Raw genomic sequence first — 17,139 nt, 5'->3', positions numbered from 1 at the left:
CAAACTTTATATCCTTGAAATACGCATTTGTCTGTGAAGAAACAAAGACTTTGAAAAATGTGTTTCACCCAAAGAAAGGTTTACTGAATGTCAAGTGCGACATCTAGTCCACATCTCTCATAATCCAGAACTAACCACATGATGACGCAGTGAGTTTGTACAGGCATTTAGTAAAACAAGTATTTCTCACAGTGTCAGACACATATCCAACTAGAATGAAAGTAAGTTAGTTATTAAATATGCCGAAAGCTTTGGGTTATATTAGTCTCGTTCTGACATGTTTTGTGCTGCTTTATGTTGTACTTTCGATACATCTCGCTGAGAACAGGTAAGTTGTGAAAATATAATAAAGTGAATCTTTTAAAGAGAAATTAACAGCTAAATGATTCTTTAAATATTCTAATCCCAGGTTTAACTGTTGTCTTTGTTTATTTGCTATTTAAATTGTCTGCATTTTCATTGTTTTTAAAGAATTCAAGGAGTAGCTGTTAAATCTGGACTTTATTGGAAAGAAACCCTCAAGCATACAAATGGTCAAGGTGGAATTATTAAAGCATTCATCACTTCCAAACGTCCGAGTTTATCGGCTAGAGCAACACGTTTCGACATAGCTGAAAACCGGTTTGTCGAACATGAAGACAACACAAAACCTATGTCAATTCTTTATAAGACAAATTTCACAAAATTACCTTTGTGGGATTTCGAAGATGTTTATTTACGAGACCACGAAGCAAGAAAACTAGTATGTTGTTTCCAAGTTTATTCTGACATCACAGTGCTGTTTTTCAGTCGTTTTTAAAACAACCTTCGTTTTTCCATAGACCTGTTCAAAGTCACTAGGAAACACAGAGGACCTCAGGTTCAAGGAAGCTTTTCTTCACGATATTCAACTATGGCTGTACAGAGGTCAGCTCAACATGACAGAATGGAATAGATTAGCACACTTCAACAATCCCTTTGGTTTCATGGAGTACAGATATGACGGTAAAAACCTTTGTGTTTGTTTTCTCTGTCAAATTCTCCATGCAAGTACAATGTCCTTAGTGCATGTCCTGAACATGTTTGAGAAAGGTGTGTAGTGTAGGTAAATATTAATCTGACACACACTGGTGACCAACGATAAACACAAGCTTTCCTGATAATAAAGCAGGTTATAGGTTTTTAAACATGATTTAACCAAATATGAATAGATTTGGGTATGTGCTGAATTTATACTGTAAATACAATGTATATTTCATATCAAATATATACATTGTATACATAGCTATACATTTTAAGTTATGTATATAATATGTTACACAAATAAAATACATTCCCTAATAATGTTTGAGTGAATGGTGCAATAGTGATATCTCCATTTATTTTTCATGTGCATATTCTTCCCCCGATTGAAGAAATAAAACCAGCAGTTGATTTGATACCAAAGCCAAAGTCTTCAATATTACTGCCTGTGCCTGAAAGTGCAAAGGATGGCTGTATCCGCTGTGCTGTCGTGGGCTCAGGTGGCATTCTCAATAACTCAAAAATGGGCAAAGAAATCGACTCACATGATTATGTGTTTCGGTACGAAGATATGTTTAAATCCTTGCTGTCTATAGTCAATAAATTAATGCTAAGAATTTTTTTGTAGTGGTGCTAAATCCTTTCTGCATAGGTTGTGAATAAATTAGGCTGCTTAATATTATATCATGATACAGGATGCCACAATGGGATGTTTACAGTTAATGACAGCTGTATTTAAATATTGTTTTTTGTAGAATGAATGGGGCTCTTACAAAAGGTTATGAGGAGGATGTTGGAAACAAGACCTCAGTATTTGTGCATACAGCTTATTCATTGTATACCACCCTTCTGAGTTTTCGTCAGTTTGGATATGACAGTATTCCACAAGATGAGGTCAGTATATTTTAGTTCACCTAAATAAATCTGTCAGTAATAATACCCACTCTCATGTCATTTCATATTATTCATGATGTTTTGGATTATAAAGTATATTTAAAGGCAAAAGTTTTGTATATACAACACATGCAGCTGCTGAAAATATTAAGAGACCTCTTCAGAGACTGTTTTTCTGAATTTAAAATGTATTATTTTCATTATAAGTTTCAATCCGGAGAACTACTAACAATATTTCTCCCAAATTTCAAATACAAATATGGTTTCTTTTGGCATTTATTTGAAAAAAAAGAAAAGAACACGGGAGACCTCAAAAACTGCAAATAAAAGTTAATGTTCACTTTTAAGCAATACAACAGTAATATTTGTTCATGTATTTAGGAAAAGTTGAAAAATTCTTTTTTATGTGTTAACCTGGATTTTATCACAGTTGACATGTGTCTTGTTATACTGTCTTTCACATTTGCTGTTGATTTTGTCACTCCTGAGGTTTGATTTTGTTGAAATTCAACAGACAATGGACTGGAATGGCCACAATACATCCAGAGATGATGATTTGAAATGAACATTTGGAATGGTCTCTTAATTTTCTTTCCTGGCTGTATATTAAAGCAATACGCCCCGCCTAAAACCCCCTTAGCTGTTATAGGTAACCCACTGCTTCTCGGGGCTTATTGCTTTAATAAGATGGTTATTCAATATACGTAGCAAGGTTTATAAAAAAAGTAAATAAAATTATGTTTAGGCTGTGTAATGTGGACAGCGTTATACACTCACCTAAAGGATTATTAGGAACTGCATACTAATACTGTGTTTGGCCCCCTTTCGCCTTCAGAACTGCCTTAATTCTACGTGGCATTGATTCAACAAGGTGCTGAAAGCATTCTTTAGAAATGTTGGCCCATATTGATAGGATAGCATCTTGCAGTTGATGGTGATTTGTGGGATGCACATCCAGTACACGAAGCTCCCGTACCACCACATCCCAAAGATGCTCTATTGGGTTGAGATCTGGTGACTGTGGGGGCCCTTTTAGTACAGTGAACTCATTGTTATGTTCAAGAAACCAATTTCAAATGATTCAAGCTTTGTGACATGGTGCATTATCCTGCTGGAAGTAGCCATCAGAGGATGGGTACATGGTGGTCATAAAGGGATGGACATGGTCAAAAACAATGCTCAGGTAGGCCGTGGCATTTCAACGATGCCCAATTGGCACTAAGGGGCCTAAAGTGTGCCAAGAAAACATCCCCCACACCATTTCACCAACACCACCAGCCTGCACAGTGGTAACAAGGCATGATGGATCCATGTTCTCATTCTGTTTACGCCAAATTCTGACTCTACCATCTGAATGTCTCAACAGAAATCGAGACTTATCAGACCAGGCAACATTTTTCCAGTCTTCAACTGTCCAATTTTGGTTAGCTCGTGCAAATTGTAGCCTCTTTTTCCTATTTGTAGTGGAGATAAGTGGTACCCGGTGGGGTCTTCTGCTGTTGTAGCCCATCCGCCTCAAGGTTGTGCGTGTTGTGGCTTCACAAATGCTTTGCTGCATACCTCGGTTGTAACTAGTGGATATCCCAGTCAAAGTTGCTCTTCTATCAGCTTGAATCAGTCGGCCCATTCTCCTCTGACCTCTAGCATCAACAATGCATTTTCGCCCACAGGACTGCCGCATACTGAATGTTTTTCCCTTTTCACACCATTCTTTGTAAACCCTAAAAACGTTTGTGGGTGAAAATCCTTTCTTTCCCATTCTGACATTCAGTTTGGAGTTCAGGAGATTGTCTTGACCAGGACCACAACCCTAAATGCATTGAAGCAACTGTCATGTGATTGGTTGATTAGATAATTGCATTAATGAGAAATTGAACAGGTGTTCCCAATAATCCTTTAGGGGAGTGTAAATATTCTATGCATTTTATAACAGCTTAGAACTCTGCTCAGCCAATCAGAATCAAGCACCAGATCTGAACGTTTTATAATTGGAAATGATAAACCAGCATAGTATAGCCTTCATTTACATTGCAAATTACATAGAGCAAATTATGAGGACAATGGGTATAGGATTCAGTTTCCCATTTATAATATACCGTAATTCCAAACATGATCTTTTCTTAGATTGCTAGTGCAGAGAGCAAGCTTTGAGCAAAAAAAATATTTAAATAAAAACTAAATACAAAAAAGGGCCCAAAAAGGCCCAAACCAAGGCCCGCTGAAGATGCCATATGACTGACAGGTAAAGCAACCAATCACGTTTAGTTTTTGTGCCGTTTTGAAGCTCTGACAAAACATGAACATTACATGGACATAAGAGTCACGCTACCAACTTATTGTGCATACCTTCAAAAAGTCCAGTCATGTGGACTTCTTTAATGATGTAATGGCACCCACAACTGCTTATATCTCCCTGGTGAAATCACTTTAAAAGTGTTTTCCCAACACTAACGAAACTGAACCGTCTCTCTGTTATACAACAGGGCATCAAATATGTCATGATCCCTGAGGGACTGAGGGACTTCCAGTGGCTCAAAGGCCTACTACAGGGAAAGGAGGCCACAGGGAACTTTAAGGGTGTGAGGTACAGGATCAAGATCTAGGTCTTTTATATTTATATATCTAGGTCAGTTATATTTTGCATTTAGCAGATGCTTTTAACATGTAAATGAAGTTCAAAAGTGAAATGCAAACACGATTAATGCAAATAAGTACAATAATGAGCCCAACACAAAATTAAAAGAGTTTGACAGTTTTTTAACCACAGACTAAAGTATTTATGCAATTTGACACATTTAAAAAACAGTTTTGACCTTTTCTTTCCTAGACCACTGAGTTTCTTCAATGGCCATTTCAATGAGAGCAGATTTTATGTCCTTCATCCAGATTTTCTTCGATACATTCGCAACAGGTAATTAAAAATTTCAATGGTAAAATTTACATTTAGTCATTTAGCTGATGCTTTTATCCAAAGCGACTTACAAAGAGTTCGGGGAGCTATAAGCGATACGTCATAAAAGAGCAATAGTACAATAGGTGCTAATACAAAGTTACTAGTTTCAACAAAAGCTAGACCACTACCTGTTGAGAGAAGAGGGTTAGTGTACTTTTTTGTTTCTCATTTTCTCAAAATGATAGTTCACAAGAAAAAAGAATTGTTATAATTTACACACCCTCGAGTTACACAAGAAGATATTTTGAAGAATGTTGGTAACCAAACGACACTGAATACATTTGACATCCACTGCATGGACACAAAACCAATTAAAATATCTACATATACAGAGTAAATGTATACATGAATAAATGTTTGTACATTTGTACTTTGAGTAAACTACCCTTTTAAGTCAGAAAATAACCAAAGTTCATTTTAAAACACTTTTGTCGGGAAAATGTTTTTACATGATGTCAAGATTCATGCCATCCAAGCAACTGCAAGACAATACCTGGGCAATGTACAGGCCAACAAACGGAGCCTTTGCTTTGTTCTTGGCTCTGCATACATGTGACATTGTAAGTAAAATATATTATTTTACAATGGTATAGTCAATCTTATTTAATATATTATACCTTCTGATTATTTCATAAAAGTCTCTTCTCTTAACCTCCAACATTAGGTTGATGCCTATGGATTCATTACAGAAGACCACCATAAGTACTCCAACTATTACTTTGAAAAGTTCAAAAAGACCAGTGTCATTTTCTATATTAACCATGACTATGGCTTGGAGATCAAGACTTGGAAGAAACTACACGACTCTGGAGTCATTAGACTGTACCAAAGAAAGGAAAACATGAGCACATCAAAGACATAGTCCCGCTGTTCTTTTGACAATCTTTTTGTTAGTCAAAGTGTGATTTAGCATGACATTTTTGTGTTAGTTATCGACATTTCCAAGGCCATAGCTCTGTTACACTCGTTGTACACTATTCTGCAGTACATATAATAATAAAATAATACAAAATATTATGCTGTATATCTAAGCAGGTTACTTCTCTAGATATCTATCGATGTTTGACGATATATAGGCAAAGGGGATGCTCATATGCATTTATTTCTTATAGACCTCTTCACTAGGTTTAGCTTTTATTTATTTAATATTATCATTTTTAAATCTTACATATATAATCGAAAGTATACATTTATCGTTTAACTTTATTCTGTAATAAATGTTCTGTAAATAATACCTGTTTTTTTCAAAAGTTCTTCTGAATCAGCGTTGTTTACATCTTCCGAAGTGTTCTAGCTTAACACATGTCTGTGGGGATATGAATATATGCATAGCCTACATGAATATGGTAGCAATGTGAAGACCAAGGGTTCAATTCCCAGGGAGGTTTGAATACACTGTATGTTGTCTGCTGAACGGATAGGTCTAAATGTGAATGAAACCAATTTATGAAACTGGATAGGTTGTTTATGAAAATGTTTTTTCACACGATGTCTTGTCTGGAGCAGATCTTTATCAATAGCATATCAACATGCAGTGATCAAATATTTGAACATGAGTATGTAAACATGCAGTATTTAGACAGTGAGGCCACAGATTTAGGGATAATGTTTCTGAATGTTTTGCTAGTTGGTAGAGACTTATCAAAAATAACATCACATTATATTAACATGGACTGTCAATATAATTTCCATTGATGCATTAGGCAGACGCTTTTATCCAAAGCGACTTACATTGCATTATCCTATACATTTGCTTCTTAGTATGTGCAATCCCCTGGGATCGAACCCACGAACCCAAATATCAATGCTCTTACATAACAGCATATCTATAAAACGCCTTTAAGAATCATAATCAGTTTATATTCAGTGTCAGAAAATCTTGTATGCATTTATACCAATGTGAACATCGCACAAATTTGTCATTTCTGGACATTTTTTTGTTGGGAGCCGCAACCTTATCAGGCTGAAGACGAACAGGTGCGCGTGTGTCACGTGATCTTCACGGAGGATGTCGGTAGCGAAGATTTTTCTGGCTTTATCGGTCTCGACTGTAACCCTTCTTTTTCTTTTTGTCACATTTTACGACGACAAATGCACTTTAAAGACAAACCTGCGGTAAAAGACCAAACATTAATCCTTGAAACTTAGTCTTTGTAAATCAGTTTTCATAGTCGATTAACAACAGCAAATTAAAACACAAAACAATAGGCAAAGCCGTTGGATTCTTTTTAATGATGCCAAGAAGAAGGTCTAGTTTGCGATAACTGTGCTTTCCCATCTCTCCAGAGAGTATTGCTCGTTTGCGGTCGAGAAAAGCAATGGCACAGGTTTAGTGCAAGTTTACCCAACGGAGAGTCCTGTTACGAAGGATGCTGCGATTGCAAATGTTACTAAAAATCCAGTTCATCTCGGGATGCAATCCACTCTTGTACCAGTTATGGACAAGCTCAATTTTACCTCTCTGCCACAATGGGAATTTGATGATCTGTATCGATTGGATCCACAGTTTAAGCAGAGCGTAAGTTCAACACCGTAGCAGCAATCGATCTGTATTTACTGTATTATGGGCTGTCCAGCAGGGGTCAGTATGTGCACAACGGGTGATTTCACTCACTTGGATAGGCGAATCATTGCGCACCCTTTAGCTTTATCCATTAAGCCATTGCAAAATTCCAGTTTTGGGCCTATAGGATTTCAATAGGATTTAATGGTGTTCTATCGGTTTCCACCTACCAGAAAACATCCCACCTAAAGAAAGCTTCACACAGCCGATCAGTAGACGCAATTTATAGTTTCGTTAAAAACAATACAATTCCCATTATAAGCATTAAATCTATTCCATTGTGTTTAGAGCAAGGTTCTATTGTTTGTAAGCAGTCTTTTGTTATTATATATAACTAAACTTGTTTAATGACATTTTCCAATGTCTTTTAGGTATGCACAACCTCCTTGCGGAATTCCACAGATCCCTTATTTAACAAGACGTTTATCCCAAACATTCAGCTGTTTTTACAAAGTGATCACCTTAATGTTAGCGAGTGGAACAGGCTTTATCACTTTAACAATCCCTTTGGCTATATGGGAGTCAATTACACAGGTTTGTATGATCGGCAAACTATACCAAGATAGTGAAGATAATTGATTTAATGTTAAATAGCAAATTTAACACTGAGGCAGCATTTAGTCAATTTTCCTTGCTGTCTGGTAGGTGAATGTGTGACATGTCAAACTGTTGCACCAAAATTATGATGTAGGGCTTTTCCTTTTATAGACATAAAAGCAGCTGTTGACACCATCCCAAAACTTCATTCTAACCAAATATTGCAAGTACCCACAGAAGAAGATGGCGGCTGTATTCGCTGTGCCGTTGTTGGGACATCAGGCATTCTCAATGGCTCCAGACTAGGAACAGAGATTGACTCTAATCATTATGTGTTCAGGTTCAATTGTTAAATCACATTTTACAGAAGGAATATTTTTATTATTACATGAAGGTCATTTAAGCATCCTTTTTTTGTTAGGATGAATGCTGCTATTGTAGAAGGGCATGAGGAGGATGTTGGAAAAAGGACTTCAGTTTATGTGCACACTGCACATTCCTTAATCAGCTCCTTAATGTTACACAAAAAGAGAGGTTTCCAACAGATTCCCACTGACAAGGTGTGACACATGGTTATAAACTCACTATCGCATTATTTGGTGTGCTTCACCGTAGAGCAATTCCTTCTGTAAATGACATTTTAAATTATTTTACCTGATAGCTCTTAGTATTTATGAAAATTAAGTTGAATTTAAATCTACTAGCATCAGAAAGCGTCTTGCTATAATGATGAATACGGTCATTCATTGTTTAGCATCGATTAATATGTTTTCTCATGCTTGCAAGTTCGGATTTTAAGGTGGTGTGGCATGTCATTTCTTTCCCTTTTTTTGTATTAGGACATTAAATATGTTTTAATCCCAGAGGGTCCAAGAGACTACAATTTTCTGGAGTCCCTTATGAAGAACAGAAGTATACCATCAGGAGCATATTTTAAACATACGTAAGTCATTCAGAGATTATTAACATTGTGTTATCATAAACTGAAATTAAAGAGATACATTTTGTTGTTGATGGTACACACTATCAAGTACAGAACCCGAGTTCCATGCCCAAGTAAAAAGAACACATGAAGCTACATGAACGTTTCATACATTTACAGTATACTCTTGTGATAATTCTTTTTTCTGATTGTTGCTAATGAGTACTTGTAATACTACAAATCCTTAACTATCAGTCTAACTGAATATGAATATAGTATGCTATGGCTGTTTACTGGTACAACACTAATAAAAAACGTAAAAATTAGGTCATGAAGCCATTTGGCTTTATTTCAAAAACAGCTGGTTAGAAAGATATTTAAAAAATTGCAAAGCTGTCCAAATGCAAAAGCTGAAATGATTTGCTGTGCATATATGCAAAGCTATGGCTCTTTTATGTATACCTACGAGCAGTATGTAAGCTTTTGGCATTCAATGCAATTTAAAAAAAACCTGTTGTATGATTTTATTAGGCCAAGGAATTACTACAGCGGGCATTTTAATGAAAGTTCCTACTATGTCTTACATCCAGACTTCCTCAGATATGTGCGGAACAGGTATGGTTGAACATTACATGCATGCAGCAGACACTACAGTATGATGAAGTAGTACATACAGTATTTAATGTGACTAGTAGACATGAGGTTACTTTATTTTGGATCGTGTGCTGCTGTTTTACCTCAGGTTTCTTAAGTCAAAACAATTACAAACAAAACATTGGTGGTTGGTCAGACCCACTAATGGAGCCTTTACTCTTCTGCTGGCTATGCACACGTGTGACATTGTAAGTGTTTGTTTCTGCATGGGATGGAAGACCATCCATTACTCACCAAGTCATATATTTTCTCATTTAATTTCTTGTTTTATTCTCTTGAATTTCTCTTATTTAGGTGAGAGTCTATGGTTTCAGCACAGCTGACCATTCGAAATATCCAAACTACTACTATGACACCACACACACTAAATTGGTGTTTTTTGGTAATCACGATTATCGCTTGGAGATGGAAACCTGGAGCAAACTTCATAAGGACAAACATATCTGGTTGTATCTGAGAACTTCTGATAGTGGGAATGTGACTTTCCTTGAAACGCAAGAGAATGGAGGAGTCTAAATAAATGTTATTCCACGATGAGATAAAGGCTTGGGAAAAAATCGGGATTGTTGTGACTTGTTACCCATTAATAAATAAATAAACCAAGAACATCAGTTTATATATATATCATTTTCTAACGTCATCCAAATCTAGAGGGGCGTGTTGGACCCCCAGTCTTTGATCTTTATAAAATTAGTAAACGCCACTCATTTGATAGGCTATTACACAGTTATGTCACTAGATGTCACTCTTACATTCAGAAAACCGCGTTGATTTCACATTGGGTTTCTGTAGTTATTAATACGACCAGTCATATGATCTTGGTTAATTTTGGGCAAATGATCACATAAAACCTATTAAAAAGGCGCTATACTATAATAAATAAAAAATCCACGAATGCAAAGACAATTATATTTAACATCATATTCTTTTCAAACTTACAACATGTTGGAAAAAATATAGCGCACCTTTCAGGAAGAGAGCAACAACAGGCGGGCGCGTGACAGACGGGCGCGCTCACGCATCTGACACTGGTGTTGTGTCAAACACGTTCCCAAGTATGGCATTTCGCGTTCGTGCAAGAAAGAGATTATAAACAGGATTATACTCATTAAAATCTTGCTGTTCTGGACTCTGTGGATATCGTTTGCGACCGGAGTTTTTGCAGGTGAGTTATATTGACAGGCGGGCTGCATATGATCCGTGGAGGCAAGTGAATCGATTATTTTGCCTTATAGAATTAAACCCTTCCGGACAGGTAACCGGTCAGAAAACTTGTGTCGAATTATTGTCAATGAGTTGTTATCCGTTTTGTGTTACTTTCCATAACTATGACCGCAAAGTTATTGCGTTATTTGTCACATAAGCGCAGGTTGCAGTAAAATTGCCAGACGTTCATGACCGGCGCGCGGCTTACAATAAGAAATCGACATAATAATATATAATAATATATTTAATAATAGGATTTTATTTCATCAGCATTCAGCAAACGTTCAGATAACTAAAAATATTTGCTTTTGAGTAAAAACCGTTTTTATATTATGTCTATTTTATATTTATATTATGTACAGATGTAATATATGCGCAATGTGTTCTTCAAAAACAACATTACTGTATATTTTTTATGTTCACCCACAAATAAACATCCATCATTCAAAAAGTCACTATTTACTCAGCTCTTCTCATTTCAAACCTGTATGACTTTCTTTCTTCTGCAGAACACAAAATCAGATATTTTGAAGAATGTTGGCAACTGGCCCTCATTCACTTGCATTGGTTTTGTGTCCATACAAAAGAAGTGAATGCGGGTTACCAACTTTCTTTAAATATATATTTTTATGTGTTCTGCAGAAGAAAAATCATTAAGGTTTGAAATGACTAGAGGAGAGGCAATTGATGACAGAATTTCCATTTTCGGGTGAACTGTCACTTTAAGGTGTAGCATGCTGAAGAGTATTCAGCGATATCTGAAGAGTTCGGTTCCAAAATGAGATAACTCATCACGTTTTTTATTGTGCATTTCAATTGATATCAATCAAACTGCAGTTGTTTTGTTTTGATTCAAGCCATAATAACTAAAACAAATAAACCTTACTAACACAATAAAACACAGCACAGGTATGATAACATAATAAAAAACAGAGCTATCTCATTTTGGAACCTCTTCATCTGTTAACAGGGTTATTATGGTGATAATATAGCTTGGTTGTTGTTCCCCTATAGGTATCCTCTGTGATGTGATTTATGAAGATGACTTGCACTCAAGAACAAACTTCTACTTCACGTAGAATAACTCCATAAGTCTAAAGACGACTCTTCTTCTGTCAAAGAAGAATGAAAAGCTTCATGTGGTAACATCTCAGAATCATGTTTGTGAAAATGATATCGTAAACCAAAGGCCAAATCCATTGTTTTGTGAACATAAAGGATCATGAGAGTGTGAGCCCAGATTGTAACACTTTTGCTGGATAAGAGCCATGGGCAAAGAGCAGGACCTTCTTCTGGCTGTGAAGAATGGAGACCTTCCCTTAGCTCATAAACTCTTGGCCAAGATCAAGACCAACCGAAACAGTAAGTAGATTTTGTGCTGTTTTAAGATTTTTCTTCAAATGGATAGTCAGCATTTTGGTCAATTCACATTCCGTTTGGATCGCTCATGCATTATTCATCATACAGAAATGTACATGATCCTGGTGTTAGAGTTTATATTTTGCATGTTTGAAACCATTTTATACGGTAATGCCTTTTGATTTGACCTGTCTACTCACTATTTTTCTTTTGTCACTTATCCATTTTGTTTAAATATCATTCTGAAGAATTAATTTTCCTAAATTGTAGTGGACTTTAGTAAAGCCAAATCCATCTGTGACTCAGGTTATTTAACATCTGAGCTATGTCAATAGTGTTGACAACAACACTGGCCTTATTAACAGTGTTGATCAGGTGGCACCAACAGCTGCATTAAAACTTAACATAAAGTCACCGTTAGCATTATTCAACCATTTAGTCAAATGTGCACAAAACAACTGAATGTAAATAAGGCATCTTTGTTAACTTAGCACTTAGCACTGTTTGTTTGACAGTTAAAATTGTCTGTTACTCACCGGACTCAGCAAAGAGGTCTAAGGTCCGTTACTGACAATTTATATGCAGGTAACCTACAGAGGATGATGTTAGCACTGGTCACAGTGTGAAATCTTGTATTCACTACAAGTATCTGGTTGACCCTTTGACATAGTAGGTTGTGGTTTTGCAACCATTTCCCATTTTGCCTTAAAGGCCCAGTGTATGAAATTTAGCGGCATCTAGCTGTGAGGTTGCAAATTGCAATCAACAGGTCACTCCTCCTTACCTTTCTAAGTACTACGGTGGCTGACACAGAATCAAGATGTCATCACATTTCCGCTTCTTTGCTGAAGGAGATAACATATTTACGAAACGTGCTCTGTAGAGCAATTTATCTGTTTAGGGCTAAACAACATGGTGAATTCCATGTAAGGGGACCTGTGGTGTACGTTGATAGAAATAACTAATTTAAGCAGTGTTTCCATGACAGATAGTCACAAACTAATAAGCGTATTTGTGACGTCATCATGTCGCGCTTGCATCACGTTAGTGTTAGCACTTGATATCTGTTTTTCTTCTACTCTCTGATGCCACCAGCAGTCACTTTAACTGCTGCTAAAATCCTGATTTATAAACGCAAGATCACAATATATGTTGCTGTTCAATGGTAATAAAAACATTACGCTTAATTCTGTAAGGTCTTAATACACCTCTGAAGACATAGTTATGTATATAATATAGCATTTCTGTCAATAGATCCTCCAACAAATTACACACGGCATCAATGTTTACAAAATCTCCCCTGCATCCTTACAATTATGTTTTGAGTTTGATTCATTGGGCCAATTCGACTAATGTCTGAGATAATCTGATATTGTCACAGCCCTGAGTACTGCTAGAACTGTTTTTTCATTTCTTCTTAGTTCATTGAAAAGTCGCACCATGGGTATATTCTCGTTAGGACTGGGGAAACATTTACGAAAGAAGCCAAAATGCGTCACATCGTGTCACATTTAAACTGGATCGTGCACATTATTTCGGTGCACAGATAATTAATATGAAGTCCATCTCTCCATGTTTCTGATGTGTAAATTGTATTGATACATTGGCATTTTCCAAACAAAACCTGTATGTGCTCATCCCCGCCCCCACCCATTCTGTTACAAATCAGGGATAACCCATATGGCAAACCCACAGATTAACTTTACAGAGAATTGGATGTCAGCACACAGTTCACTCGACTTTAACAATGTCACCGGGCCATTGTAGTTCATCTTTTCTTTGATTCTTCCAGGTTCTTTTGTTGCCCAGAATGCAGTAGCACTGTAAACTCCCAGGGTAAAGATATCAGCTGTGCAACATGAGTTGGCTAGAGGCCAATCTGATCTTCGTGTAAAGTGTTGCATTATGATTGTATGTTTTGCACAGGTCTAGAAACCTTTTGTTTATGACAGATTGGTCGGTTGCACTTTATTTTACAGTATGTGCACTTTCAGTGTACTTATCGCAGTATTTTTTGGGGGTAAGTACACTATAAGTACTTAATATGGGTTGGGGTAGGTTCATGGTTATTACATTGTATATACATGGGTAACAGGACTGTAAAATAATGTGCTATCGATAGGTCTGGCTCCTCAGGACTGTTTTGAATCTGCTCAGTGAGCAATGTTGTCAGTCATAGTCTTATCCAGTTTAAATGGTGTAAGCCTTGAGCTAAGAAGATAGCCTCATTTACAATTTCAGAACCGTATTTCAGAACCGTACATTATTAAGAAAATAGACAGTTTTAAAGCGGTGTCTGAGAACATGCATACATTTTCTATTTTCGGCCTAATTAGAACGCAGTGCGACTGTAGAATATACAAACACATGCGGGCTTGTGAGAGCACAGGGTGCATCTCAGATCTAGATCCTCACTGGAAATGACTGCATATAAATTAGCTTGACTTTTTTGCATTGGTTTACTAGTGCAAATAGATGCAGAATGAAAAGTAATTGTCATAGCTGTCATCGATAAGGACATTATGTCTTATGTAGTTACTTCCGCAGTCAGCTTTGACCTTTCTTCCCTTCTCTGCGTCATTTCTGGTGTCAGCGTCTCAATTGATAGTAAACCTCTATGGACATTCACATCGACATTGGTTTGTTTAGGAATAGTTGAGTGCAAGTGAAATGTATCTTGATGTAACCCAGAAAGCAGCACTTCGAGTAATAATGCTACATTATTGCATATACAATATTTTACTTAAAACAGTGGCACCTTAAAAGTATTGATGGCACACAAAGATGTTTAATTAAATGTCTATTTAGCTTTAACGTAATGAGAACAGCCTGCTTAAGTTTAAGTTGTTTTTATGTCTAGCCTAGCAGGGTAGATTAAATCTTGCCCTGACTGGTTCTCCACGAGCTTGTTTACAGTCATCAGCTGTACAACAACCCTTTTAAGACACCTGATAAAACCAGACTATGCAACAGATATGAACTTTATGTCTGCTTTCATTTTTCATGATTTTATCCTTCCCCAGAAGCGAGGAACCAGGATAAAACAGTTAAAGTCCATCTTAAATACATCTTTACTCTCTTCTATATAGAAGGTTGGCTAAAGATGTTTAATTTTATCAATAAACAAAATGAAGCAAAAATGTGTACTCTGTACACAATAACCTTACTCATCACAGGGCATTTTATTGAGCAGTCTGTTACAATATGCGATCAAATTTTCCTGCATTTATTTATATTATTTCTATAACGTCTATTCAACCATACTTTTGTGTTTTTACTCAATGAGCAAAAGTTGTTGATGTATTTTCAGTGTCAATGTGGAATGTTTTTTGACTAAATCAGTTTGAATGTAGACCATGCAATGTGGCTATGCAAAGATGGATTTGAGTCACAGTAGGTGGACATACTGTAGTTATAAAATAGCCTAAATGCACTTCAAAGGTCCAGTGTATGAAATTTATTGGCATCTAGTTGTGACGTTTGCGAACTGCAACCAAAGGCTCACTCCTTTAGAAGCTCTATGTATGGTGACACAGATATAAGATGTCATCACGTTTTCGCTACTTTGCTGAAGTAGATAATGTATGTATCTATTTGTAGAGCAGGTTGTCTGTTTAGGGCTACTGTGGAAACAACATGTAGGATTCCATTTTAAGGGATCCGCGGTGTATGCAGATAGAAATAGCTCAAATAAGGTAATAAAAACATAACGCTTCATTATGTAAGATCATTTTGCACCTATGGAGATATAGTTCTGTTTGCATTTACATTACAGCACCTTCAAGTTAGCCTATAGAGTATAGTAAATTTTTATATTTTGTGACATTTATTTGTGAAACTTCTAGCTAATTTTGTGTGCGTCTGCTGGTGGATTGTGTTGATGTTTAAAATGCCCATTTATCCACTTAGATCACATTGTGTGGATTCATGTGATGTATGTTACACAAGCGCATGCCTCTTTCACTTCGGCTCAGACACTAAGCTCAGACACCATGACAATTTTCCATTTGTTTTGTTTGATGACGCTTTCGTCTGTGGCAGAACGTTCAAGAATGTTGTTTTTGAAATGAACCGAGAGTTGATGTTTTGAAAGGCATTACAGTAAACCTTTTCATGTTTTTGTTATGCTTATTCCTTTTGAGCACACTGTCATAAAGAGTACAGTCACAATGGGTACAGTCAGGTCTACAACCAGCCGCGGAGACCCTATTTTACTTCTTTTAGCCAAAATTAGCAATACAGAAGCTATATTTTTCATTTCTTTCAATATTGACTATTATTTGTCAAACAGTTTTACTGTTATGAAACATAATAACTTAATAACTTTAATAATAGAGGTTCAGTACTCTGTACCAATTACTGGAAAACATGTGGGTAGGCATTAAACTTTATTACTCCAAATTTGTTTTTGCAAGCCAAACCCAATTAAAGTTATTACTAATCTTTTGAGAGCTTTATCTCCAACACCCGCTTGTGTTCCTGCAAATCCAAGATAATAGCAGCTCTAATAGTTTGGTTAGAAATTAATTATACATTTAGGTAACCTGGTGAGGCAAATAAAACATTTGCTGTGAAAAACCATAAAGTGTATTTTAATGGATTATAATTGAATTGATAGGACCGACCCCCTTGAATGTTTTGTGTCATGATTATGCCGCATCATGTCATGTTTTGCTTGGTCTAGTGGCAGGATCATGACAGAACCTCATGTTTAATGTGGAGATAGGCGACTATTGTTGATTTGGCTTGCCATATGCTCTCTCCGGTCTCGTCTCTGTTCCCATCCTCTCGTTTCCTCATTATCGATTCATGCCCTACACCTGTTCCCCTCTTGATTTGGTCCCTTATTTAATGCCCTTGTGTCTTCTGTCTTGTGCTGTTTCATTGTGGTTGTTGGTGAGTTCCTGTGTCTTGTTGTTTAGTTAAGTATAGTATAATCTAGTGTAGTTGTGATGTTCATGTTAATAGTAAATTTTAGGTCTTGTTTAAGTGTCGTTAGTCTTAGTCCTGTCTTGTCATGTTATTATTTTCCTGTGTTTTGTTATGTTA

At 36.4% G+C, this 17,139-nt stretch overlaps 2 protein-coding genes across 3 annotated transcripts in view; both read left to right on the top strand.

Moving 5' to 3' along the window:
- The first annotated feature begins 119 nt into the window (after positions 1 to 119).
- st6galnac1.2 (ST6 (alpha-N-acetyl-neuraminyl-2,3-beta-galactosyl-1,3)-N-acetylgalactosaminide alpha-2,6-sialyltransferase 1, tandem duplicate 2) lies at positions 120 to 10,146 on the top strand. Its single transcript, XM_079476842.1, has 15 exons — positions 120 to 328; positions 472 to 742; positions 822 to 984; positions 1,395 to 1,563; positions 1,758 to 1,896; positions 4,380 to 4,480; positions 4,724 to 4,807; positions 7,136 to 7,367; positions 7,784 to 7,946; positions 8,121 to 8,289; positions 8,371 to 8,509; positions 8,789 to 8,892; positions 9,403 to 9,486; positions 9,614 to 9,713; positions 9,820 to 10,146. The coding sequence occupies exons 1-15, from the start codon at positions 240 to 242 to the stop codon at positions 10,039 to 10,041; spliced, it is 2,229 nt and encodes a 742-aa protein (XP_079332968.1). The 5' UTR covers positions 120 to 239; the 3' UTR covers positions 10,042 to 10,146.
- Positions 10,147 to 10,500: 354 nt separating this feature from the next.
- LOC306905768 (CASK interacting protein 2) overlaps positions 10,501 to 17,139 on the top strand; it is a 53,723-nt gene continuing 47,084 nt past the window's right edge. For both annotated transcript variants that reach the window (XM_079476652.1, XM_079476651.1), the window contains exons 1-2: positions 10,501 to 10,690; positions 11,746 to 12,093. In XM_079476652.1, the coding sequence (XP_079332778.1) occupies positions 12,000 to 12,093 (94 nt within the window). In that variant the 5' untranslated portion in view covers positions 10,501 to 10,690; positions 11,746 to 11,999. The remainder of the gene's footprint in view (positions 10,691 to 11,745; positions 12,094 to 17,139) is intronic.

Source organism: Barbatula barbatula, assembly GCF_947034865.1.
Source record: "Barbatula barbatula genome assembly, chromosome: 16".
NCBI classification, from domain to species: Eukaryota; Metazoa; Chordata; class Actinopteri; order Cypriniformes; family Nemacheilidae; genus Barbatula; species Barbatula barbatula.
This window is presented reverse-complemented; position numbering and strand designations above follow the sequence as displayed.